Here is a 27,048-nt window from a genome sequence, read left to right as displayed (position 1 = left end):
TACACTCTTATCTAAAAGAATCCTAGGTTACTGACCACCTCTCAAGAACAATCCAAGCAAATCAAATAGGAGTTTAGATACCTTTCTTAAGGAATCACAAATAAAAGCCATCCGCCAGTGACCCAAAGAATCGGTTACATTTTTTTCATATAGGACTAGTAAAATCAAACAGAGATTGTATCAATTCGTCCATTTTTCATTGTTTGATTAATTCTTTGTTCCCTTTTTTTTAACATAGATTTTATTATTCCATTTTGATTTTTTTTTTATATTTCAATTGAGATTCCCACTGAGAAGCACGCTTATTAGAATTATATTCAAATCTCATGTCAGTCATGAGATACCTCATCTTTTGCAACAGTTTCTAAAAAAAGAAGGTTTAGTTGGACTAAGAACGGGAAGGAAGAAAGTGAATAGATATGCTAATTCCTCATCCTCAAATCATTCATTCCTACAAATATTGTCACAATCAAAAATGGATTTTAAGAATAAAATCTTGACATGATAGAATCAAAAAAAAAAAAAGTGAGAAATTTAGGGCAGCAAAATTTAGTTTTTTTTTTCTTTCACATTCTTAGGATTAAACAAAATGATTAGCAAAAAAAAGTGTTAATGCCAAAACCAACCCATGAATTGTTAAAGCTTCCATAAAAGCTGGACTCAACAGTAAAGTACCTCGTATTTTACCCTCTGCCTCTGGTTGTCTTGCAATACCTTCTACGGCTTGTCCCACAACAGTACCTTAACCAACTCCTAGTCCAATAGAAGCAAGCCCTACGACCAATCCAATAACAATAACGGAAGAGACAAAAATCAGTGGATTCATGGTAAGTCAAATGATCAACTTGACAAAAATAGTTTATGAACAATAAATTGTTCTAACTAAGATTGCTAAGGATCTATGACCATGCATTGCTTGATATATATTTCAAGAGTTTAACAAAGGCATGCTTGAACTCGAAATTTCCTCCTTGCAATATTAAATCTACTAAATCAGACAGCGACGTCTAATAAGATAAAATGGTAGATACGATGAGTAAAGAGGATACGTCAGTCTTCACATACCTCTTTGTTGATGAAGTTCTCGCAAATATTTTTGTTTGTTCTTCGGTCTTCAATCTTCGAGGGTTATTCAGTGATATATTAGATACTCAACTACCATGCTTTAATCCTAGTCAGAGACTTGACCTTAGTAGACTAGAAATCAACATATAGTTTTGTACATATAACATTGACAACAAACTTGAGATAGAAAAACTTTCGAGTTCGCCTGAGCGATGCCCTGACGATCTCGCCTTTTGTCAATTTTAGTGACAAAACGAACAATGCATGTTAATTTACTAAATTAAATATTTCATCTCAATCTCCATAATGCTTGATTTATTGAATCTTCAATATCTGCTTGAATTCTTCGTACTTTAAATTCTTTCATGGTTCTGCATATGATCATTTGAGCACCTTTGTTGTTGAAAATCCGTAACAAATAACATCATATGAGAATACTCGATTAGAGCTTTACTAGAATTATAAGTCAATCCACTCAATGGTTGTCACAGCGGTGCATAGTATTTTTACCTACTTCAAAATCCATTATACCAGAACTTTAAAGCAATACTATGGTGATATGTTCCCTCTCTTAGTCTTCGTATTTAGTAAATAATATTTACTTATCCTTTTTGCTTGATAGGTCGAACATATACACTTGCGATTAACCCTCCTCCCGCATCCATATGGTGCTTCTAGAAGCATGACACTACTAAATAATTATCCCCTTTTTTGTCAAAAGAATTGACAAAGGTGATAAAAAAGAGATCTTAATGAACTACAAACAAGAATTATCAAGACTAAAGATAACATACCAACTTTTTAAGACAACTCCACTAATTTTCTCAACTTAACATCTTTATTAAGGAGAGATAAAGGTACAATCATCTCCTATGATTCCATAGCCGCACTCCACACAAAGATATATCAAATAAGCATAAGTTCAAAAATTAAACTCTCCCCTATTTATGTAATTCTCAAGGAGAACAACAAAAACGACCTTCTTGAAGAAAAGGATTTTCTCGTATTTTAAGAATCTGACCAAAAGATATGAGCTAAGAATCAATCATTAAACGTTTCTCATGAGATCATGTTTCTGATCAAGTACCAACATAAATGATATTTAGAAATATCTCATGGTAATAGAACAATACTCCCTCCATTCCCAATTAGATGAGCTTGTTGGTTTTAAATTTTGTCTCATAAATAAATGAGTTATCTCACTAATCAAGGGGATATTTCTAAAACTATCCTTTTAATTGATTATTGTTACTATAATAAATATGTATAATTTGATATCCATGTTCATATTCGTTACGTAGGTATTTCAAAATGCTTTTCAAAGGTATAAAGTTTACGGAAAACCGTGGCATAGTTTAAGAGATAAATCATTTCTAAGTTTTACTAGTTATTATTCATAAGGGTATAATTGTAAAAAAAATACTTAAACATACTTCCCTTTACTCTTTGCCCAAAGAATTGTGCAAAATAAAACTATCTCATCTAATTTGGGAAGGAGGGAGTACATAATATAATCATAAAGACTAAGTATTACAGTGGTCTCTACTATGGTATTAACAAGATTAGATTTACTTTTAGAAGGAAGGAATAACAATTTCTAACTTGTACTTTTAAGAACTTCAAACATAAACCAAGTTAGAAAAATATGAATGATACTCATAGTTCATGAGTCATTAGCCAGTCGTGAGTTTGTCTGTAAAATACTCAAAAATGTATTCATATTCGTATGAATTTCAGACTTTGTTATTATAAGCACTTGACCTTTAATCTAGTATCACCTTAATCTCATGAAAGATATTAGAGATGAATAGTGAACTGAAAAGTGCGCATGTTGAGCTTAGGTGAAAGATGTTCCCCAAAATATATGTATGATCATCATGTCTTGAGGTATTTACACTGAAATCGTAACCTAAATTTAAATATCAACATTATTATTAGGTAGATTAATCTAAGCGCATAAGTACTTCTTAGCTTATTAGGTAGAAATTATCATGGATCATGTTCTCGTCTCCTGCTTAGGAGTTAGATAACCTGGGAGAACTCTACAAAAAGCATAAGAAATGTTGATGCCCATATCGAGTCGTTACATTTTGGACTCACTATTAGTGATGCGGTAGCCCAAAGTCAATAAATTAACTCATAATTAAAGGTGCACAGAAGACAATTATCACAATCACATAAGATTCAATGTCATAAAACCATTCAAACAAAATAGGTCATGTAACCTCTTTGAATATGAACTCATCTCCTTGGAGCATTGGCTCAACAACACAGAGATAAAGATCATTTTCTTCTCAAAATTAGTGGATATTTCACCTCAAGTAAGTGTATAAACAATTAATCAAGATAATATCAGGATTCCCACCAAATCACTTAGCAAAGCATTTAAGGGGGGATTTTTTTTCTTTTTTTTTGGTAATGATAGAATCAAAACTTGATCAAGTTAACAGACATGTCATGGCTTCACCAATCATCACTTCATAAGATATTCAATCTTATCATCTAATGTAATTTGTTCCCTAATTCTTGTGCTTCCCTTACCATTCTTAATTAAAGTCTTTTTGGTGATGATGCACATTATAACACAATCAAGTTGTGTTGGGGTGAAGATTTTTTGGTTCACTACAGGAAGTTGAGATAGGGCCACTTAAGAGTTTTAAGTACTTTATTACTTCCTTGAAACTTTGAATAACTTTTCCATAACCTATCAATATGTTGACCATTTTCATGCTCTTTTCTGTGAGATCCTTCCTCTTGACACTTATTGCTTTGTTGATTTTCTTTGATATCCACTTCTGAGTGGGTTTATGAGCAAAAGCTCTCTTTTTCTTCCCAATGACTTTTCCAAACTTCCTCGGGGTTACATTGGAAAAACTGGTCTATTGCAAGTCAGTTTTTCTCCAGTTGGGAGCATCATATCTTATCTTTTTAACGAAGATAGATCTTGTTATATCCCTTTTATGAAATTTGTATCTCCTTTGCAAGTGACTTGGTTTTCCATAATAAAAGAAACTTTGAATAGAATGAAAAAAAATGATGCTTATTGTTACATGTATATGTATGTGCTTTCTTTGGAGCTTGATAGAAGTTTTTTCTTTTCATCATTAGGTGATGGAGATACTTCACTTTTGTTGTCAGTGAAAGCTATTTGTTGATAAGAATATTTATCCTTGATACATTTTACCTCTTTGCAAGAAGTAAGAGCTTTTATTTCTTCATAGCCCAATCCTCGTGTATCACGAATTCACGATGATTTCTACATGCTCCTATCATCGAGGTTAATTATTACTAAGAGTCAACCTTTATTTTAAGCTCGTATTTTCTTCTTCCAACCTTTTGATGTTTTCAAGCGGATTAACTAGATCACTCTTATATGATTCAAATTGAATTTTGATATCTTTTTGTTCTGAATCAATTAACAAGTGCACCTCAACGTTCTCTAAATAATATAGTTTTGCTTGAAGTACCTTCTCCCAATTCGGCCTTCATAGATTTATTCTTTAAGAAATCTTTTTTTTTTTTTTGGAGATAACCGCTTGCACCAAAAAAATCAAGTTGCTTTTGCAAGTCTTTGTTTTCACTATGAAGTCTGTCATATTGAACATTCTTACTGAATAAGGAGTTTTCAATTTCAAATTTTTTTTGTTGACATTCCTTAAGAATTTTATTAACAACTGGATCTTCATGGAACACTTCTTCGTCAAATTCGGAATATGCCCTAAAAAGATTTTTCAATAGCATAACCAACCTCGCATGTCTTACGCTCTTGAATGTTTGGTTATATTTTATAGGTTTCCGAATGAAAAAGTTGGTAGTGTACTTGGTACCCTCTCATTTTAAATTGGTATCGGAGCAGGAAAGCATCATAATGACCTAATAAGTCTGTGTTTGCAGCAACCCAAACCTATAGACATGAATTTGAGCTTGTGTCAACCCAGTTAAATTCACGTACCACCATGATTTGATGGCACTAATTACTTATGGTGGAAAATAGCTACGCGTTACTTCTTACAAGTTCGTGATTACATGAGTGAAGGTTGTCAAAGGTTATACTCGTCCAACAGTTATTATAAACGATGTAACCTCTGCCAAGGATATTGGTGAATATGGCGCAAATGAAATCAGTGATGCAAAGCATAATTCTGATGGATTGGATGTTATTATCCAAAGGTGCATTTGTCCATGTTGACCCTCATGTCATATGTTTGCATCACACCGAAGATTGTATCTAAGTACGTCAGGTGGTTTTTTTTTTTTTGCTTATTTTGACTAACATGTCGTCTACGTACACTTCTAATATGATATCTATCCATTCTACGAATAGCTTGTTCATAATTTTTGGATATCGTGAACCTGAATTTTTCAATCCAACAGTCATTCCTTTGAAATAGGACGACCCATGGGTGCGAAGAATGCTGGAGTTTTTTTCTTCGTCGTCTTTTCTCATCGGAATCTGGTTGTATACCGAGTATTCATCAGAGAGAATAGATCGTGTCCCGCCACCCCATCCAACAAATATTTGGTGTCAGTTAGGGGGTAAATATATTTAAAACATGCCTTGTTTAGGTTTGTATAATCCATACGTATCCTCGGCGTCTTTTCTTTTTTGGTACGATTACCATGTTGGTACCCGTCATGTTTAGTGTTTTTCTCGTAAGAATCTTGCTTGCTTCCAATGCATTATATGTCCGTCCTTCCACCAGGTTTTTTAGGTGTTGTGTTAGATTTCTCCGAGGTTGTTCAATTGGCTTTACATCTGGTCATACCTTTAGTTTGTGGTCGACATTCCCCAATTTTATCCCTGACATGTCATCTTCGCTCCAAACAAACATGTTCGCATTTTCTCGTAGTAGTCCGCACAACGCTTCTTCTCTTTAGTTTTCCATCTTCGTTCTATTTGGGGAAGCTTTGGTTATTCTTATGTTCCCGTGTTTGCTTTCTCCTAAACGATAAATTTTGTTAGGTGTTCATTTGAATCCCCTAATTGGTATTTATCGAGCATTATCGTTTTTTCTTTGTCTATCGTTTTTTCTTCGTCCATGGTCTTTTTTTATTGACGTCGCTTTTCGCCTAAAGTTTCATCTATATCTTCTTCAATGATTTAGTTCGTGCGAACATGATGCAGTATTTATTCTTCAATATTTGTTGAGAACTTTAGGCTTCGATAGAACGTTGATGGTATCGCCTTCATATGGTGTATCCATTTTTTTTTCCGATGATGGCCGAGTACGAAGTACTTGCATGAATTAGTGGGAACTGCGTTGATATGGTTGTTGGTCCGTTTTTGACATCTAAGAGGATTAGTCCCGAAGGATTCGTCTTTTTCCCATCGAAGCCAAAGACATTGCTCTTTGACGGTTGCAGATCATAACTGCGCATTATCATGCCCAAGTGTGTGGTGTAGAATATTATATCCATTGAGCTCCCTAAGTCGATCAACATTCGTTTTGTTTCCTATCCGTTGATCGTTAGGGTCAAGACTAAGAGCATCTCCAATAGAGTATGAGTTTTAAAAAATATTGATGCCACCTAGGATTTTAGAAACTCTCACAAAAAACCTTCTCTAGTGGTGGTTGGATAATCAAAATTTAATATGACGGGATGTTTGAGTTTGGAGGAGAGTATGGGTTTTTGGAGACTACCATCCATATCCAGGTCATCAATTTGTTATTATTTTAATTAATTTTTTAGATTTTGTTTCTATAAATAAGCGACAAGTATATCAAAATAGATAAGGGTATAACTACCGCTAGAAATGCTTATCAAAACAAGATTTGTATTTTAATCCTATGTTGTTAGATACTTTTTTTTAGGTCTCCACATATAATAAATACTCATACTTCGTTGGAAATGCTCTAATAGATACAAGTGAGGATAGTCTGCCTCGTCGTGATAGTCGCTTTGGAATGCAATCAGTACAACCGACTTTTTGGGCTGCCGGACTAGTCCATTTGTGCTTTCATGGATACTTTGTTGTTACTCGGCTAGCCTCTGTAATCTTAAAAATTTTGGCTCGGAAAGGTTCGTCAATCCTTCGCTATTGTCTGCCATGCCAATAAAATTTGTTTAAACTTTATCTTTGACTAAGATGCATACCCAAACACCATTGGAGATACTCTAACACTTTCAATTGGTCAGCATGATCTTCTTCGTCCCATACAATCTTCTAGCTCATGAGACAAACTTCATTTCATATATCTGTAGATTTTGGACATAAATAATGTGTATGTAAATTTACAAAGAAGCCTTTATGTTTCTTTCCAATGTTCCATGTAATTTACGATGATTGCACATCCAGATTCCAGGCCCTATTTCGAGCATCTTCAACAGAGGGTTATAATTTTATTTTTATATCACATATAAGATTTTAGACTCCCATTTTAACTAAAACCATCTCCAACGGTAGGTCCTATAAAATAGGAGGGGTGCCATACTAAATAAGAAGGTCTTGAAGAAAATGTTAACTACACCTTCGCATGCACCTCCACATCATATATTCTCTTTAAATAGTTAACTCTAAGGAGTAAAAATCCGTAACTGTTGGAGATAGTTTTTTAGGAATAAGGTCCTAAATTTGCTCTCTGGATAGACCCCATAAATAAAACGACTAATAATAAATCTACGTAGGAGCTTTGCACCTTCTGTTGTAGATGCTCTTGGGAATCAAAACCATTTCGGGAAACATTGGGTCTACTTGAAAATGAGTGGCCCCCGGAAAAATTTATTCCAAATGCTTCCATACTCTTCGCGGTTTGGATTAAACCAGGCAATGATACACAAACTAGCCAGAATATTTCAAGTGTTCGGCAACAAAAGCGCCAAATCCACCTGTTCTTTGCATAAGTTACTCGGAAGCTCTACTGACCTAAATAGCTTGAAAATAGCTTTCCAAGAAGCTAGGCACCAGGTAGGTTGCAACAAATGCGGGCGTCTAACTTCTCTCGCATGCGGCATTGCAATATTCCAAATTTTTTATTGCTCTTGTATTAGCTCGTCTAACTTCATAAAATAAATTGCAGGGAAAATTTCACACGGTTTACATAACAAATCCGCATAAGAGCTCTACACCCCGTATCTTGTTGAAGGTCTAGTGCGTTGAGCTTTTAATGGACTACATGCAGAGACGGGGTCCAATTTGGAATAATTTTCGATCCAGTCGGTTTATGGGTTTTGGACAAGGAAATTTAATCACACACAAAAAGAAAGTTGCTCCATAAGGTTGTTTCTCAATGGTACTAGGTCCAGTGGATATTTGACTAGAATATAGTGTCCATAAGAACACAAAATTGGGAGATGATTGGATTGAAAGAATGGCAAATACATGTTGGGAAATATGGAAAGCAAGATGTGAATGTGTTTTCGATGATCTGAAACCAAATCCAATAAAGGTCATTAGAAGTCTGCAACACCTCAACAATATGACAGGTAAAGAAATGATAAGACCCTATAGCCTTGTGTCTGCTAACACAACCCGTATTCCTTTCACAAACTGGATGCCACCTATCTTAAACTCTTTTTCTATATGTTGTGATGTTTCTTTTAAAGAAACTTCAACCGTAAAACACACAGGCATTGGTCTAATCTTGCGTAATTCTGCAGGAAATTTTGTGCGAGGAAGAAGCAGCTACTCAGATGGAAACCTGACTGCAGAACATGCAGAAGTAATGGGATTGCTGGAAGCTACTCAATGGGCAGAAGAACTTGGACTGCAACAAGTGTGATTCGAGTTGGATGCGCAGAGGGTAGTCAAGGCAGCAAATGGAGATTTCCAGCAAGTCAGTTGGGAGAACCAAGCTATTATTTTAGATATTATTAGTTTGTTTAGCAACCATCCATCATGGAGTTGCAAATTTCTTAAGAGATGCTTTAATAAACCAGCAGATGAACTAGCTAAACATGCTAGATCATGTAAAGCTCTAGAAAACTGGATTTATAATCCACCGGTCTTTATTATTCCAGCTCTGGAAGCTGACAAGAATGCTGTAACAACCATTCATTAATCAATATTTTTCCTCTTTGCATCGAAAAAAAAATTGGTTAAAAAGACCAAAATCAATAATTCCTGGGTGAAAATGACATTTAGATTTTGATACTGTTTAAATGGACAAAAATGTTAAAATAGCCAGGATGTAAACAGTTTCATCCTACCCATTTTTAAATACTTTTTCTTATTTTAAATTTACATCTGAATGCATCAAGTTTCATCCTTGCTATTTTTTAAGTTTAAGTCAGGAAGAATCCAGTTTCATCTTTATTATTTTTTTGGTGTCCATTTCACCCATAATAATTTTTACTCGTCCATTTGAACCATGTTTTAAAAATATTTGGACAAATGACCAATTTTCCGCTATAAGAACAGGAGGCTACGGTAGAAAAGCGGTTCAATTGTAATTTATAATTTATCCGTTTAGAGTAATCATAGAAGGGTTTCCAAACATGGGCAAACCCGTTATTATTTCCCTTGGTTACATTCTTCATCAGAAAATAAAACCAAGCAGCCAACAAAGAACCCATTAAATTTTTTCGAAATAGTGAACCAATGTATTCTTGCTGATTATCAAGTTAGAAAGATTAACTTGGCTTTCCTTGATCGGATAAATGATCAATTTGATTATCAAACCCCCATACTAATGGCACCAAAAACTCGAGTTTCATGGTTTTCCCGTCGAACCTGCAACATTTGCATAGAGGAGAAAGAGAAATACCCTTCTCTTGCTCTCCACCCATCATTGGCATCGCAAAACCAACCGTAACAGGACTAACGTAACCAGACTTGTATGTCCGACCTAGAACTCCATCAAGTGAATCTGACAAATTCTTAAACTTGAATCGGGTTTCAAGGTGAGCAAAAACATCATCAGATGGTTTGTTGGCTAACCCAACCAATGTGGCAGCTTTTTCTGATGCAAGATAAAAAAATACTAGTATAAAAAGAAAATCATCAGATGGAATTTGATACCATCAAGGTATTGGTGATAAAACTAGGTAGACTAGTCTGACAATTGTGGAGAAAATGAAAGGAAAAGAAAAATATTGCTTGCGCTGGATACACCTAGAGTGCAGTCTACAAGAATCATTGATGTAGTAAACTCCTTAACACTACTACCTACCTACCATAGGTTATTATCGCAGGGTAAAAACATGTTAAAATAAAATGATTGTCCAATAGATAAAGTAGAACGTGAAGCAAAGAAACTCATATTGTATGATGTTTAAGGGTATAATGATGTACGGTACATCGAGAAACTTATATTAACGTTTCTAAGAAAAAGCTGAGGTGACGAACAATAACTGAACAGAGTTGTTGATCACTTTCAACGCTGAACAACATGATTGGCAATGACAAAGAATGCACAAATTACACTTGAACTTCCATCATGCAAGACATTTTCCATCGTGACTTGCCTACTGTCGAGTTTTCACTATGTTAAGTCATCGTGGTGAATAACGACTTGGGATGAGTTGAAAGAGGAGTCAAACAAGGTCAATCTGCCCCGTTTCTACAAGTGGCTTTATTGACTTGTATCTTAGGACATACAGATCATCAGCAATTAGGTCTACAACCTCATCTCCACTGCAACATTGCCAAACATGATTTATTAGTGGGTGAACGAGATACACTTCTAAAGAAACTGAAATAAAATAAATCTCTAATCTTTAGAGCAAAGCTTAAAATTAGCCGCTAAAGTCCCTTCCTTCCTGCCTCAATGCCTAGTATCCTCCAGTATACACAAAAATATCACATTGTTACACTTATCTTACACGATCATCTGACCCACAATAAGATAGATCAAAGTAAAACCTACATTTGTTATCGTTTGACCCCTAAACCCCACATAGATAACATGTGTACATATGCATAGATTCTATAGTATATAGAGTTGATTAAAGAATTACACGGCATCAAGCTGAAATGATCCAACAGACCCCTTGCTTTTGCAGAAGACAAATGTGTCCAGCTGCGGCTCTGGAACTGCATGTCGGAATCAATGATCAGGCAAGTATGAGAAAATAAACAAATCAGCATCTTGTACTGAGATGCAATAGAGAGTCAGAGCAGATACTATAAGGCAAAAGAGCCATCCATGAGACAAGTGAATTTGAATGTTATGATTGCCTGAATAGTTCAAGATGGAAGTTTAAGAATGACATGTTATCAAAAACCATCCACGTCAGCAGATGTAAATCTCAATTGAACCTGAATAGGCATACAAAAGTAATTGTAAAAGTTCACGTGGCTAATAGAACGTTAAACTCAATATCCTCAAATGGTCGAACAACAAGCTACAGTAAGCTTGGAAAAGACAAACGACGTATTAAGCCACAGAATTTGTAAACAGCAATTCACGCAGCTCTAAGATAGCTGGGATAACTGCTTCCAACACAAACATCTTATTAGTTTCCCAGGGAAATAATAATTGGAAAATATGAAATTTAAGTAATCCACCAATATATTCTTCAACTTTCCAAGAAATGCAATACGACGCAAAAAAAAATCTTGTATAAAAACTGTTGGCCTTCACAGATGAGCCAAAATATACTAACTAGGTAATTGCTTGAGAGAGAAAGAGAGAGAATACCCATATCATCCTCTTCACTTGATATAGATTGCTTAAGAAAATCCTGGTAGCCAAAAGGCAATCGTGATAAAACACTTTGCTTCAGATGATTTTCCATATTTTCCTTACATCTGTTCTTTCAAAGCAAATTCACAAACCAAATTAGTCACGTAACTTAGCGAAACATTTCGCACATAAAACTACACATATCAAATAAAATAGAATGATTCACCTTTTCGCAAACTCTTGTTCAGGTTTAGAAAGCCGATTCCATAATTCAGTTTTCGAAATGTGTATCATGTACTTCTCGATCTGTAAATAAGAAATTGTTAGATAAAGGATAAACCATTTCAAGGTCCTAAGCAACAAAAGCGACAAGAAATTGAACCTATCCCCACCTTTTGAAGGCGAGTTCGAAGATACGATCTCAATAAAAACTCCGTCCTGTCCAAGTCCATCTGATAAAGTGATACCGTGAGTGCATCCTGACCATTTCCGGCATATGCTTCCACAGTATGTTCCTACCCAGACAGTATGAAAACTAAATTAGACAAACAATGTAACATGAAAAAGATAAAATCAGACCCCCCAGCCAATCTTTCTTCTGACAGAACCTGTTTTCTTAATTCCCTCTATAGAACTTGCGACTAAGTAAAATTCCTAGAAAACTAACCCTAACTAAATTAGACAAACAATGTAACATGAAAAAGATAAAATCAGACCCCCCAGCCAATCTTTCTTCTGACAGAACCTGTTTTCTTAATTCCCTCTATAGAATTTGCGACTAAGTAAAATTCCTAGAAAACTAACCCTAACTAAATTAGACAAACAATGTAACATGAAAAAGATAAAATCAGACCCCCCCAGCCAATCTTTCTTCTGACAGAACCTGTTTTCTTAATTCCCTCTATAGAATTTGCGACTAATTAAAATTCCTAGAAAACTAACCCTAACTTCACCAGTAAAATAAAGAAAAAAACTCTAAAATCTGTAAGAAATTCCAGCATACAAATTATAACCCTTAAATAGACTATATTTACTATTCATAAGTGAAAATATAACCCCAAATCTCAATTGAATAATTGAAGAAGATATATTTTGAGCAAAAATGAAAAAAGGGGTAAGATCTAAAAGAAAAGGTTAGAAACAGAACTAGGGTTTGGGGATCAAAAATTACCATATTTTGAATTTGGACTCTGGCATTTCTTACTACATCGTCCTGAAATTGAAGAATTTCAGGAGAAGCTTTCTCGTTTCTCCATGCGCGCTTCAAAAGCTCCACTTCAGTTGGAAGAGCTGAAATCAACGCATCGATATCTTCACTTCCAAAACCCAAACCTTCATCTGAAGCAGACGCCATATTATTTTATCTCTGACCTTCGAAAATTCTGCTGAGACGAAGATGCTAAAGCAACAGAAGAAGAGAAGACGGGGGAGCAGAAAGCACAAAATGGCGCCAAAAACATTGGAAGAAGAAAAAGGTAAAGGGGTACTGGAGGAACGACTTGTGCATTAACTTCAGGTGAAAGGTACAGAAAATTCTGCTGAGACCTTAAATTTAGCTTCAGCTTATCTAAAATGAAAAGCAGCAGTAACTTCAGGTGCATTGGTGGGATATATGTTGCTTTACTACCAAAAAAAGATCATTTGCATTAACAGGATAATATATGTTTGACTGTTGAGAAATAGCGAGCAGCACAGGTTCATATTTCATATTTGCATTTTGACCGATGAGCGCATGGGATAGAAATTTCTCAATCATACCTGCTCATAAAGTGCTCCAAGTCTACCCAATGTTAATCTTCCATCAGCTCATGTAACAACAGCCGTTCCAACCTCGGTTGCTACCACCACCTCCGCCGAAGAGGTAACCCAGGGAAGATCCACCACCAGGAGCTGCGTGAACCTTAGTTGAAGGTCGATCCTGTATCCAGAAACGCATACACAAGCAAATATTATTGTAAGAACATACAATTATTGCAGGGGTTATACTTCTAAGAAAAACTAATAACATTAATCACGATGGGCTAACAGCAACACTGGACGAAAATTACTGATAGTTGAGTAATTCTTACTTGTTTTATGCACTTCAGAAAGGAATCAGTAAAGGGCACTAGGCAGAAGTAGCAAAAGCAATATGAAAGTTTCAGGAAAAGTTAAAATCTGGTTTCAGTGCTTATACAATGTGACATCCACAAGAAAAGAAGAGCAACTCATAATGGGGATCAAATAATTGGCCTTTCTCCCTTCTCTATATTATCAGACATTACTGATTAACAACACATATTCCGTTCTCGTAATAAAAATCAAAATAAAATGAATTGATGTCATACTCAGATACTCTACTGGGTTATTCAATGTGTATCCGTAGTTTATAAAACTAACCAAAATGACCCTTATTCGTTTTATTTTAGATTGAACCCATGTGGTACAAGATATAGAGATCAAACAATTCAGAAAACACAACACATAATGAAATAGCTTCAAATTTAGTATTTATCGCCGAATTTCAGCGATTGTTAAAAAACACACAATAAAGTCGGCAAAACAATGTCCCGGTGATCAAAACAAGTAGAGTTACGTGAATGATCATGGTTATGTCATTAGAAGTAAAAGCTAGTCTCAGTATTACAGCAAAGCTGATACCCATAATCAGCAGAATGAAACTCAATTAACACAAATTGCACATACAATTATCATGAGCTGGGTTGTTTCTCTTACGAAGTAAGGAGCACTAAAGCACTTGTAATCAACTAATGAACCATCCACCATAACTAAGAAGCCAATCACCATAACTAAGAGGCATCAAACATATGACGGATTTGGATGTAAGGAAAAGCTTCACTTGCAGAGCCATTCACTTACCCCGTCCTTTGTTGGTTTAGTCCTCCACTGGTTGCAATAAGCACAGAGCCATTCGGCTTGTGCTCACTTACAGCACCTAAAATTCATAACAAAATTGTGAGGACACTTAGCACGACAATAACACACTGGGGTTGATTCTAACATATTATACTAGACCTATGTAGTTATGTGCTGGCAAGAGTACAGAGATGGGAGCACTGTGAAATTAACCACTATTCCTAAATGAATTAACATTATGCATCTGAGCATCTCAACAATTATTTATCCCCGTTCAGGTCGTGACATAATATCTTAAATTAGGGTTTGATTTCATAGTACATGCAGACTATGAAATCTTGAAACTGAGTTAATGATTCAGACTAATTTGTCTTCCCTTTCTAAAATCAAACATGCAGATTATGAAACAAAATCCTCACAAGTTCACAACATAATAAAACCAAAATTTACCTGTTGTAATTCCTCGTTAGATGAAGATGGAGCAAGAACAGGAGAAAGGGTTTCGTTGAAAAATTCAATTGAATGATTTCTCCTGCTAGATTTGGAGCTGAGTTTGATTTGGGAGGGAGAAAGGGTTTCGACTTTCCAGCTTCGATTTGGAAGAGAAAAGAGAGAAAAATATGTTTCAAAATGACGAAAAAATAAGCAGGAGAAATAAATCTTTAACTTTCGCTCTACCCATTCGACGGCGAGAGATCTTTAACGGGCACACTGCCCATCAAAAGGCGGGTCAGATGCCCATTTAATCGCATATTATTTTTATGGGACATGACCGATAATAATTGTAAGGGCTTTTTAATAAAGTAACCACCTTTTTGAACCATATTTAAGAAACTGGTCGTTTTTTTGAATCTTTATATAAACTGGCCGATATTGACATTTTCCATCCCGTTTTTTTCAAAAAACGGATTTAGGTAGTTAACTGGCTATGTGGCAGTTAACCTGCTAGGTAAAAGACGACTTAACCCTCGTCTGAGTTCGTAACCAAACCAGTATCGAGTCAACTCGGTGACTCATTGCAACGGTCGGATTTGTAACGGTCAGATTCAGCTTCATTCATATAAATTAGGCCATGCAGAGAAGAACCATATTATTTGTCATACTCAACAGATCAAAAAAATAAAAATAAATAAGACATGAGCCAAAATGAAGTAAACTCTCCAGGCAGCAGTAGCAGCAGCAAGGTAAGATTAAGATTAAAACAACCCCTAATTCCATGTTCTATCTGTGCGCAGGGAATTCATGATCCAAAGGTATGTCCTTGGATTTATTCCAGGTGCAAATATATACCATGTAATGGTATAAGGCAACTATTGTGTTCAAAAGCAAAAGAAACAAGCGAAAAAATGTTTTTGAAGTGTTCAATTCCAACCTGTCAGTACTTTGAATGGTTTGACGATGCCATCGATCCTGTCAAATGCAAGATGGTGAAATTACCAGTAGAGAATGGTTGTTACGCTTGCGGAGAATCTGGTCATTGCTTCAAAAACTGCCCACTGCAAAATCAAACCTGCAACAAAGATCACTGCAAATCAAAGATGGAGATGAAATTTTGCAAGAATGAACACAACAAGAACATAGCATACCTCACTTGTACAGATTGTGACGGTTTTAAATGGGTCTCAGATGAAGTCTTCATTGCTGCAAAAAACAGAATTATGCATTCAAGTTTACAACTTAATGCTATATGTAAGGAACTCAACAATCTGAAAATGTAACCTGCAAATGTACTAATAAACAACCTGCCACTTTTGATTCAACATTAATTCAAGTCTACAAAAGAAAAAAATATTGTCTTCTTAAACACAAAAAATCAGAAAACGAATCTCAAATCATTTCTTCTTAGCCTTTCCATTTCCCCTTCCCTTTCCTTGTTTTATATTCTGAGATACAGATCCAATGTCAAAGAAGTTCTGATAAAGGTTATTTATTGTAGAGGGTGGAGTAGAAGATGGTGCTATAGATGGCAGACTCATAGGTGTTGTGGAAGCTGGAGTAGAAGATGGTGTTGCCAAAGGCTGACTGCCAGGCCCTGTAAAACATTCACCAACAAATGATGCCGTTCTCTTCTTCTTGTTTGACTTAGCTGCACCCCTAACTCCGGTGGTCTGACTTGGCTCTATGTTGCTGAAGGTGAAGCTTTGTGCATCACATTCAGTCCTTTGCCTCTTTGCAGTTGGATTAGATCCCACTTCACCACCAGCACATGTTCTTTTGTTGTGGTTAGTAACATTTCCACATTTCCCACACCTCCTTTTTGTCTTCTCAACACGAGGTTCATCATAACTTCTTACCCTCTTGCTCTTGGGTCTTCCTGGTTTCCTACTGTGAGGAGGGTTCAAGATCTTCTTGTTCATGTTTGGCTGCAAGAACAAATGCACTTATATCAATGTAGTTGAGAATATAAATAGGGCATATAGTTACAAATTTAAGAAGAAAAAATACCTGGACCCATTCACTTTTATCATCTAGTGGTGCAAAAGTTGGTGCATATGTGGCCTTATAGTTCTCCACTGAATAGTAATCACTGCAGTACCTGCTCAAGCAGAGTATGTAAAGGTTAGTGCTAGATACATTTAAGGCCTAGAAATTGCATAAATAAGTTCTGAGACAAGGTACAGATTTAAAAAAAGAGAAATCTTACTTTCTCCATTGTGGCCTTATGCTATGCAATGCACTCACTGCATGGCCAGGGAACACTATACCAACAGCTTCCAATAAACCTTTTTGCCTATCTGAAATGAAAGCCACTTTCACTGGATGTGCTAATATTGCATCCTTCAAATGCTTCAAAAAAATGATCCAATTTTCCTTTGTTTCAGCTCTGCATACCATAATTCCTAACATTACTAACCCATTTTGTCCATCAAGTGCAGTTGCAGCCATCAATACTCCCCCATATTCCCCTGTTAGATGGCAGGCATCAAGCCCTATAACTCCCCTGCATGCTTTTCGCCAACCCTTCATTGCAGGTTCAAATGAGAGTGTCATGCTTTCAAAGGTGTTATTCACTGTGTCAAAAGTGAACTTAGCAACAGACCCATCATTGCATTTAGTAAACATCTTGCAGAATGCTGGTACTTCATTGTAACTTTCTTTATAGTTCACATATAATGACTCTAAAACTAGATTCCTAGCCTTCCATGCACACTGATATGGTATATTTACTCTCTTTTCAGCTAAGAAGTCTTCCTTGATTTTATAAGGGTCTGGAACAACTTTTTTAGGCTTATTCTTCATCTGATCAAGAACAAAATCCTTTACAAAATGAGGATCAACAGATCTATTCCTATTTTGGGGATCCCCTTCACACTTATGTTCCAAATTCACTTTCCTAAGAACAAAAGTCTTCTCACCCTCTTTCTTGCTAGCATACACAAACCAAGGACAATCATGTTCTGTTTCAAACCTACACTCAGCCTTAATTCTAGAGGGAGCACTTCTATCCAAAATATATTGACACTTATTAAGAACACAATAACCCCTGAGATGTTTCTTAAATGCTTCCTTATTTGCAAATCTAGTTTTTACCTCCATTTTGCTAGGATCTACTGGAGTAAAAACTTCTTCTTCAGGGAAAAGATCTACATCATGCTCACCCTTCATGTACTGACCAAAATCATCATCAAAGTCATCCATGTAAGCAGGTCTTTCATCCACATCCTTACCTGCACATTCAAGATCAACATCAGTACCATATAATAAGTTACAAATTATAATAAATGAAATCAGTTATAAATGAAATATACCTTTTTCTTTGCCTTCTTTTTCTCCTTCTTCTTCTTCTTCTTCTTCTTCTTCTTTCTCTTCTTGTTCTTCTTCATCTGACCCATACTCAATGTCTTCATCACTGTCATATACTGGAGGAGCTTCTGGATTCTCAATTGGGTGACATTCATCTTCTTTGGTGTTTTCCAGCTGAATATTGTCCACATCTTAAACAAACTTAAATTCATTTGTAGCTTTTGACTGACTGCAACCACTGCTACTAGCCTGAGAATGTTTGGACATGGGCACATCCATGAAACTCAGCTTTCTTGATGCACCTTCAACTGATTTATCCACACTATTTAGCCTTGGGGATCTTCTAGGGGTGGTTCCCTTACTAACTGTCTTCTTCTTTGGTGTAGTCTTTGGAGTCCCAAACACTGTGTCTTTCATCCCCATCCACAAACATATACATCCATCCTCATTTACAAAAGAATCCTCCCAAAAATTATCAAAATCATCATTGTTTAACAATGGCAGTGGCAGACATTCTTCCTTAAACCAATATAAATTAAACTTCTCTTTAACATCCATAGACAAACCCTTATACACCATATACTTAAGTGTCATCAACTCTGTTTCATCTCTATGGCAATCAGGAAATACCAAAGTCTCATTCTTTGGCTCCGCATATACACTGATATTCCTAAATTTGAACTGACTGCAACACAAATGAAACAAAATCAGATATAAACCTATGAAAACCCAATGAAAACCTAATTAAGCAATATTACTTAAAATCAAACACCCAATCACGAAAATTAAACCCCAATTAAACAATAAAAATTTGGTTTCAAATAAACCCTAATTACAAAGGAAAAAAAACAGAAACCCTAAAAATCAATCGATCAATTAAATCAATTAACTATCAATACAATGATTTTCATCATATATTAAGTCACGGGTTTCGTTAATCTTACCTTGATTCAGACTGTTTCAATCCCGGTTTGTACCTCATCTTCACTGTATCACCACTATCTCTGAATCCCTAAATATGTAGAACTTTTCTTCCAAATACACTCTGGTCTTTCACTAACATCTATGTCTTCAGCAAAAACAACTTCAATAACATCAGTTTTCTTTTTCTTTTCAAACAGCTTCAATACCTAACCCTAGTTTCAGAACGAGGGAGAAGAGAACGAAGGAGAAAGAGAACGAGGGAGAAAGAGAAAGTGTGGTGAGAGATTACACCACACGGGTCTTTAAATGGGCAAGGGCACAGTCGTAAATTCTCCTACCGAGTTTGACTTATTCAACGCAGCTGACCGATCTGGTGGGCCCAGGTGTCAACTCTAACAGAAAGGCCAGTTTCTAAAAGAATTTAAAAGCTTGGCCGGTTTATTAATTATATGGTTTGAAGCAGGACACTTTATTAATTTGCCCTAATTGTAATTCAGTGAATCATCTTCACCCATAATTACTCATCTTTGCAATACTTGCACCAAAGTATGCATCTACCTTCATTCTAAAGACTTTGCACAACAGAAGTCTTTTCTTCTTTCTCTCTAATTTTTCATGCCCCCATAAGCATAAGAGGTTCTGCCATGCATCAAACCAATTGACCAACTCACAAAATCATCAACATCACAAACACAAAGATATACTTCAACAAACCCATTTTATTGTACTAAAGGAAGATTACAAAACTTGTCCATCACATGTACCAAAACAGGCCATCACCCTCTTGGTGATGCCTTATTCTCTCAAACATGAGACTAACTCTCTCTTGTGTAAGCCTCTCATCTCCTACTGATTTCTAATGCCTCTTGCACTATTTATACAATAGTTACATGGCCAATAACCGTGCACAACACTTGCACACGCATGGAACATCCAACTGTCCCATAGGTAGTTTTCCTAACAGCCACTTCTGCTTTTCAACTGCCACATTTTGCATTGTCAAGCCAAATGATGCCACATCTGTACTTGGTGGTTAGGCTTTTCCAAATTGGTTATAAAGCCACTTTATAACCGTCTCAATCCAACTCCTTTGCTCTGGCATGCGTGTGATGCACACACACTCGAAACTGACAGCTTGAACTCAAATCCGACAATCATTGCGCTGCACTAAACTTGGTTCGTACCAATGTTCGACAATGGTTGCGCTTCACTCAACTTGGCCTCTGCCAAATACAACAACAGTCGTGCTTCATCTAATTTGGCCTCTACCAAACTCGGCCATGGTTGCGCTACATTTATCTCGCCATGCACTTAGCTTATTTGGATGTCAACATCCAAAAATCATGCCAATTGAGTCTTGACTTACTTAGTTCAACTTCATACTTCATATGCATCACTTGCATTCTTTTTTCCGAGGAATAATCATCAATGACGCATTTGGCAATGCCATTGTTGCATATGCATTGACCAAGCCTTGGCTAATGCTTGGGCCAATGCCAAAGTCATCCCATGACTTGCATTGCATCCCTAATTCCTTCCTTGAGCTGGGCCAACTCTGAATCAAGGATATACAACACTATCGCATAGTATTACATGTGCTGAGTAGCCTTTCTTGTCTTGACCGTAATGGCGCCACATCGTCGGACAATGCAGTTTCATTGGCCAGACCACTGACTTCAATTTTGCGCAATCTTTGCGCTTTACTGTTGGGAACGGTAACAAACCTCCCCCACCCAATCTGTTCAACGTCCCCGTTGAACGCAACAAAGTATACTCGCTATACTTGTTCTCTTTCCTTGTACACTTCTGAGCCTATCTCAGAAATCAGAAAACTTGCTTGGCCTTTTTCCTTTCCAAAACTTTAATGCCTCGTACCAAATGCCATCGCTGTCTTGCCATTGATCCGACTGACTTGTATTGTTGTTGTCACGTTATCCTACGTTTCAACTTCAACTACAATCGCATATCAACACCCGAATGCAACTTAGAAATTCCTCTTGCCAACTTCCTGAATTAGGCTTGAATTTCACTTGAATCATTTGCGCCTAAGTGTACGCAGGTAATGATTCTTCTCAACTGATCTCAATGATCATTGACATAGTATTTCGCCTTTATTTTCCGACTTTACTTGCACCACCCAACATAACAGGACTTATACAAGACTTGGCCTCATTCTTCAATCATATGCGCCTATGCCAAATCATGACATGCCTTAAGGTATGTGTTAGAGCGTTACTCGGTCGAACTCGCAATTGTTGCTATCTTAAGCTTGTTTTTCAATGTTAGTGATCAAAACTACAAGTCTTGATTTCTAGTCTACTTATAGTTAGGGCTGCACATGGTTCGGTTTGGTACGGTTTTTGGCAAAAAAAACAACCGAAACCGAAGTACTCGGTTTTCCAATATTGGAAACCAATGAAACTATTTAGCCTACTCGGTTTCATCCGGTTTTATACCTCTCGGTTTCGGTTTAAAACTGGTCGGTTATGGTTAACCGACAGTATAGAAACACAAACAGAGAAAAGCTAGATTTCAAGAACTGTTTCCTAAACAGTTTGTTCTTAATATTAAAAACATAGATAAAAACATAAGTCAACACATAATTACACGACAGAGATACATAATTACACGCCATGAGGTTCTTAACAAAAAAGAATAAAATGGTCTAAAATGATAAGACTTTGAACGGACAAGGATATTTTTCCTAAAGAAGATTCAAAAACAAATTAGCAAGAACATTTTTTCAAGATACGAGCACCAGCAACAATGGAGAAACTTGCTAAAGTTGTCCCTGTTAACCTAATTCCAAGAACTCTTTTGATTTTCTGCAACCTGAATGGTCAACAAAACAGAGTTAGTTTCTAACCAACTAGCCAATACCTTACACACCATAGTTCATTTGTGTATAAAATACAACCAACAGAAACTAAAATCTCTGATTAAAAACATGAAGTACAAGTTCAAATGTGACATAACTCTAACATGGCTAATCAACTATAAAGTGTCCAGATGATATATTCGATTAAAGTACAACTACTAGAGAAAGCAAAAGAAAAACAACATCCTAAACCAAGGAATTCAAGTTCTGGAATATTGATAAGTAAGTAAATATTACTCCAACATTATGCTTTAATAAGGAACAAATCTATGCACAGTTGACAGTTCATCCATACAAGTTCTCATATTATATTTAATAACTAACTACAGTAAGAAAAATCAAACACCAGATGAATGGAATGATTCAAGTGAATATCCAAGGAATCCAAACTAGTTGTCTAATCAACATTTTGCTATCTAACCAACAACACAATAAAGAGTTCCACCAACATCTGCTGACCATGGATGAAAATCAACACTTAAGGTCACTAGCTTACCACAATACTCGCCGATGATAACTTCCTAACTCAAACACTCAATAGATGAAGATGTCGTCTCTGCAACAATACCAGATTGGTGAGTCTAAGAAAGAAAGAACAAAAAAAAAACGGTCAATAAAATCACCCTCGTTCTAACCTAATTGAAACCAGTTTCAAACTAACCTTGTATGTTTTAATATTCTTTGTTCCACCATGCAAAATAATTCTGCAAAAAACAACCATCATCAAATCAGTTGAGAGTGATAAATCTAAACCTCACATCAATCAAATTGAAACCCACATATTTATAAATATCAACCTAATTTATCTTTAATGGTTAGGGTTTCAATTGGGTTCGATCGCAATCATCTGATAGTGATGATCAATGTTCATGCTGAAACCTAATAGAAAATCTAACCACCACCATCCTACAAAACTCATACTCACTTGTAGACAAAAATCCATCGTGTGCTTGAATATAAGATGTTTTCTTCTGTTAAATTATTTGTTGGTTTATGTTCATACTAAAGATCTTGATAGAGAAGAAGATGGAGAAGAAAATGACAAGAAAACGAAGGTAGTGGTAGTGATGGTTTTGGATTTCATTAATAGGGTTGTGCTGGTGAACTGGTGTGCTCGTGAGGAAGAAGAATAAATATCTTCCATTGTTGTTCTGTCGAGTGAGGAGGTAGGAGTATAGATAGATCTAGATACGTCAAAAAGATATGCTAGATATAATATTATCCTCGGTTAACCGATGGGATATCGGTTCGGTTTTGGGCAAAAACCTAAACTGAAACCGAATCAATCGGTTATCTAAAACTGAAAACCTAAACCTAAACCATTGGATTCGGTTTTATTTCGGTTCGGTTAATAATCTAATGGTTTCGGTTCGGTTCATGGTTTAGGTTCGATTTTGTGCAGTCCTACTTGTAGTGATGTCTCGGACTAGGATAGATTGTGTAGTTGAGCATCAGACTCCATGGCGTTCATCAATTGAAGACGAAGAACTACTAAGGATAGCTTGTGGAACTTCATCCACAAAAGGTATGTGGAGATTAAAACTCATTTATCATGTGGAAAGTTCATTTCTACTATATATCCTATATTGAGACAAAATTCGTATTACTATATAGTTGTAGATTATACACATTTGATATTTCGAGCTGAGTTTAACTCGCTTACATATTTCTCGAAATATGTGTTGGTTAGCTTTCGCTTCAACCAAGTTCATCTTATATTCTTGACGAAAGTCAAAAGATGATCATGTGAAAATCGTCGAGTAACATCTTACATGGTTTATGTGATACAATCATTTGATGTAGACTTGGAATGTTTCGTTATGATTATTTCAATAACTTGAAAATTGTTTTGATTCTAATAGTGTGTGAAAACGGCTATTGTCATCCTCTAAAAAAGTTTCAATGATTGAAATAGAGTTTAGAATACTTCACCATCATTGGATTATAAACATAGTGTGCATTCTTGCATGTACGTGATCCATGATCGAAACTAAAGTATGCATACCCGTATGCGTACATGTAGTTGTGAAATTACGTGTACCAAGTATACATACCGGTACGCATACATGCATAAGTTATAGGTCCGGGAATTTCTGTTGGGTTTTGGAAGTGTACTTAAGTATGCGTAACCGTTCGCATACCGGCGAACCCAAACTCAGACAGGCTACTTAGGTATGCATACCCGTATGCATACTTGGGTGGTTAAAGTTCTAAAATCGGTTGGCTCATGAAATAATACATTTATATATTAAGGAATGCATTCTTTGCAAACCGTGGCTATAATGTTCATGAATTGATCCGAGTAGATCAAACCGATTTTGCTTCAATTTTTTTCTTGTATACTTCTATGAGATTATGCAATAGAACAACTCCTTAACTAGTTTCATTTGAGTCATTTGAACTAGTTATGGTTAAGATGAATAAGGTTGATATGAGAGTGCTCATATAACTAACCTTAGTTAAATACTGTTGAGCCAACATGGTGTACACGTTTAGGTACGGTTACTAAACCTAAATGAGGGTACATTTCATTTGTATATAACAAGCTAAGTTCGATCTAACGGTTGTAAGATATTAGCTTGAATCTAATCAGGTTTTTATCTAACGGGAATATTGAATGCTTTGTTACCAAGGTAACATTGATTGCAAACCCTGATTTGAAAACTATATAAAAGAGAACTCTAGCAACTGGGAAACCTAATACCCACACCTCATGTGTGATACTAGTTGCATAAGCTAGAGTCGATTCTCCTTTAACCTTAGGTTTCTCATGAAACCTTGTAGGTTAACGACTTAAAGACTTCATTGGGATTGTGAAGCCAGACCCAACTATTTTCTCTGTAGTTGCGTGTTCTGATCTTACTTCTTCTATCGTGATTGAGTATTATTTTTGCTAAGATTTTCTTGAGATTTATCTTCGATAGGTAAGATTAAAATTAGTCACAAACATCTTCGTCTCATCGTTTGTGATTCCACGATATCTTGTTTCGCTACCATACGATTAAGATTATTGCGAGGTGATTGATAATACTAGGCTGTTTTTCGGGGATATAAGTCCGGTTTATCAATTGGTTCCTATGCATCTTGATTTATCAAAATACGGAACAAAACTCGTAGGTATTTATGTGGGAGACAGATTTATCTATTCCAATAGATTTTTTGTGTAAGAAAGATTTGTTTATCAAGTCTTCGACTTTGGGTCGTAGAAACTCTTGGTTGTGGGTGAGATCAGCTAAGGGAATCTAGTGCGTAGTATCCTGCTGGGATCAGAGACATAAGGAGCACGACTGTACCTTGAATCCGTGTGAGATTGATTAGGGTTCAACTACATTCCAGTACGAAGTTCATTGGTACTAGGCTAGTGTCTGTAGTGGCTTAATACAGTGTGGTGTTCAAATATGGACTAGGTCCCGGGGTTTTTTTATATTTACGATTTTCGTCGTTAACAAAATTCTGGTGTCTGTGTTATTTCTTTTCCATTATATTTTGTTATGTAACTAAATTATCACAAGTTGTGTGTTGAATCGATCAATTGGTAAATCCAACCTTTGGTTGTTGATTGAAATTGATTGATCCTTGAACATCGGTCTTTGGTACCGTTCAAGTTATTTCTCTTATATTCGATCGGGCTCGCAAATTCCTACTTACTGATTGCAGATTGAATTGAGAGATAGAGATATAAAACTCTTTGATATACTTTTCCCTAAATTGAGTCTAACTATCTAGTTGATTCTCTTGAAAGTATATTGGAGTTTGTCTATTCAGATTGCCAAACGCAATACTGGGTGTGGTTGTTAGACCCTCGTCTTTTCAATTGGTATCAGAGCAGGAAAACACATTAAGACCTTATCATTCTGTGTTTGTAGCGATCTGTCAATGAACGAGAATATCTCTGATAAACGCATCGCCAGAAATAAAAGTTTTGTTGCTATAAAATCTATTAATGAGAAAGATTTGTCGATCTCAAGTATAGATGAACCTTGTGTTCAAATGAATTAGACTTGCATTGACAAGTGTTACCCTGACTACCTTACCGACGAGTCTGACTCTGAACTCGAAAGGAATGCAGACAAAGAGAGTGCAGTGATTCTAAAACTTGTTATAATCCAGGCTGATGATGTCAATAGGTTAAAACACAAAGTCAATGTCCTTGTTGGTATAGTAAATGAGCGTGACTCTCTTCTAAAAGTCCTTTGAGAGGAAAACGCCTCAGTTTCTTCTTCATGAACTCATCTCGAGGGAAATCTCAAAGAGGATGCTTTGGAAACTGAACTTCTTTTGAGTAAACTCTCTATTCAAGAATGTTCCAAACAGTCCACTATACCAACTGCTTCTGATTTAACTGGAAATTTTTTTGTTCCGGAAGCAAAATTGAAATCCCTTCATATTGGAAAAGATGTGCCCGTGTCTTCCTCTGGTCAAGGAATATCCACATCACATGGAAGGAAGATATCTCCCAACGATGGTATTAAGACTGTTTTGTCTAATCACTCAAGTGATCAAAAAACATGTCTCTTTTGTGATTCAAAAGGACATCGTGAACAAAAGAGAAAATATAGGTTGAATGGTAATTCTATTGATCGTCTTCAACATACCTTTTATTTAATTCTCAAAGGTGCAACTGACATTCGTATGTCTAGATCAATTGGTTTTAGTACTCACCATGTGTACCCTGCCAGGAAAGTCAGTTCGATGTGCTCCTCAGATGTTCAAATGCGAAACAATCTTCCTAAACCATTTCGTCCAAGAAGATCTCAAGGATCTTCTTTTATTAAAAAGGGAGATAATGTTGTTCATGATGTGAAAAAGGTACCAGAAGAATGAAGCAAAAATGGAGAGATGGAAGACAACCTAAAAATGATAATTGAAGGTTATAAAGAGATTATTAACAGGTTGTTAATTCCTCTAGTCAAAATTCTTCAGGTAAGAATACATACTATGCGTCGTATTTTGATGATAGTAAATGATAAATTTTCGCATCATAATGATTTTCCTCCAAAGATCAGGAGAAAGAGG

General features: G+C 36.0%; 2 protein-coding genes across 6 annotated transcripts; both read right to left on the bottom strand.

The window, feature by feature from the left end:
* Positions 1-10,242: 10,242 nt before the first annotated feature.
* LOC113303300 (DNA replication complex GINS protein SLD5-like) lies at positions 10,243-15,180 on the bottom strand. 5 transcript variants are annotated; one of them, XM_026552329.1, is made up of 9 exons: positions 14,937-15,180; positions 14,490-14,565; positions 13,389-13,548; positions 12,802-13,197; positions 12,023-12,145; positions 11,857-11,936; positions 11,646-11,755; positions 10,963-11,038; positions 10,243-10,639 (listed from the first exon to the last, which is right to left on the bottom strand). In XM_026552329.1, exons 4-9 carry the CDS (start codon positions 12,982-12,984, stop codon positions 10,540-10,542), a joined length of 672 nt encoding a protein of 223 aa, XP_026408114.1. In that variant the 5' UTR covers positions 12,985-13,197; positions 13,389-13,548; positions 14,490-14,565; positions 14,937-15,180; the 3' UTR covers positions 10,243-10,539. The 5 variants fall into 5 exon arrangements, with proteins under 5 accessions (XP_026408114.1, XP_026408118.1, XP_026408116.1 ...); XM_026552333.1 differs by having other exon boundaries at positions 12,802-13,012; XM_026552331.1 differs by lacking the exon at positions 14,490-14,565.
* A 1,138-nt stretch (positions 15,181-16,318) lies between these two features.
* Positions 16,319-18,282, bottom strand: LOC113306126. Its single transcript, XM_026555102.1, has 4 exons — positions 18,236-18,282; positions 17,131-18,154; positions 16,932-17,022; positions 16,319-16,849 (listed from the first exon to the last, which is right to left on the bottom strand). The coding sequence occupies exons 2-4, from the start codon at positions 18,123-18,125 to the stop codon at positions 16,319-16,321; spliced, it is 1,617 nt and encodes a 538-aa protein (XP_026410887.1). The 5' UTR covers positions 18,126-18,154; positions 18,236-18,282.
* Positions 18,283-27,048: the final 8,766 nt, after the last annotated feature.

Source organism: Papaver somniferum, chromosome 8 (assembly GCF_003573695.1).
Source record: "Papaver somniferum cultivar HN1 chromosome 8, ASM357369v1, whole genome shotgun sequence".
NCBI classification, from domain to species: domain Eukaryota; kingdom Viridiplantae; phylum Streptophyta; class Magnoliopsida; order Ranunculales; family Papaveraceae; genus Papaver; species Papaver somniferum.
Note: the sequence above shows the minus strand (reverse complement) of the source record. Positions and strands in the feature narration are given on the sequence as shown.

Coding starts and splice junctions, on each gene's coding strand:
- LOC113303300 (XM_026552329.1), bottom strand. CDS start 12,984: ATGGCGTCTGCTTCAGATGAAGGTTTGGGTTTTGGAAGTGAAGATATC. Junction 12,146..12,801: donor GAGTCCAAATTCAAAATATG/GTAATTTTTGAT, acceptor CTGTCTGGGTAG/GAACATACTGTGGAAGCATA. Junction 11,937..12,022: donor TTCGAACTCGCCTTCAAAAG/GTGGGGATAGGT, acceptor TCTTATTTACAG/ATCGAGAAGTACATGATACA.
- LOC113306126 (XM_026555102.1), bottom strand. CDS start 18,125: ATGGATGACTTTGATGATGATTTTGGTCAGTACATGAAGGGTGAGCAT. Junction 17,023..17,130: donor ATAAGGCCACAATGGAGAAA/GTAAGATTTCTC, acceptor CTGCTTGAGCAG/GTACTGCAGTGATTACTATT. Junction 16,850..16,931: donor ATAAAAGTGAATGGGTCCAG/GTATTTTTTCTT, acceptor TTGTTCTTGCAG/CCAAACATGAACAAGAAGAT.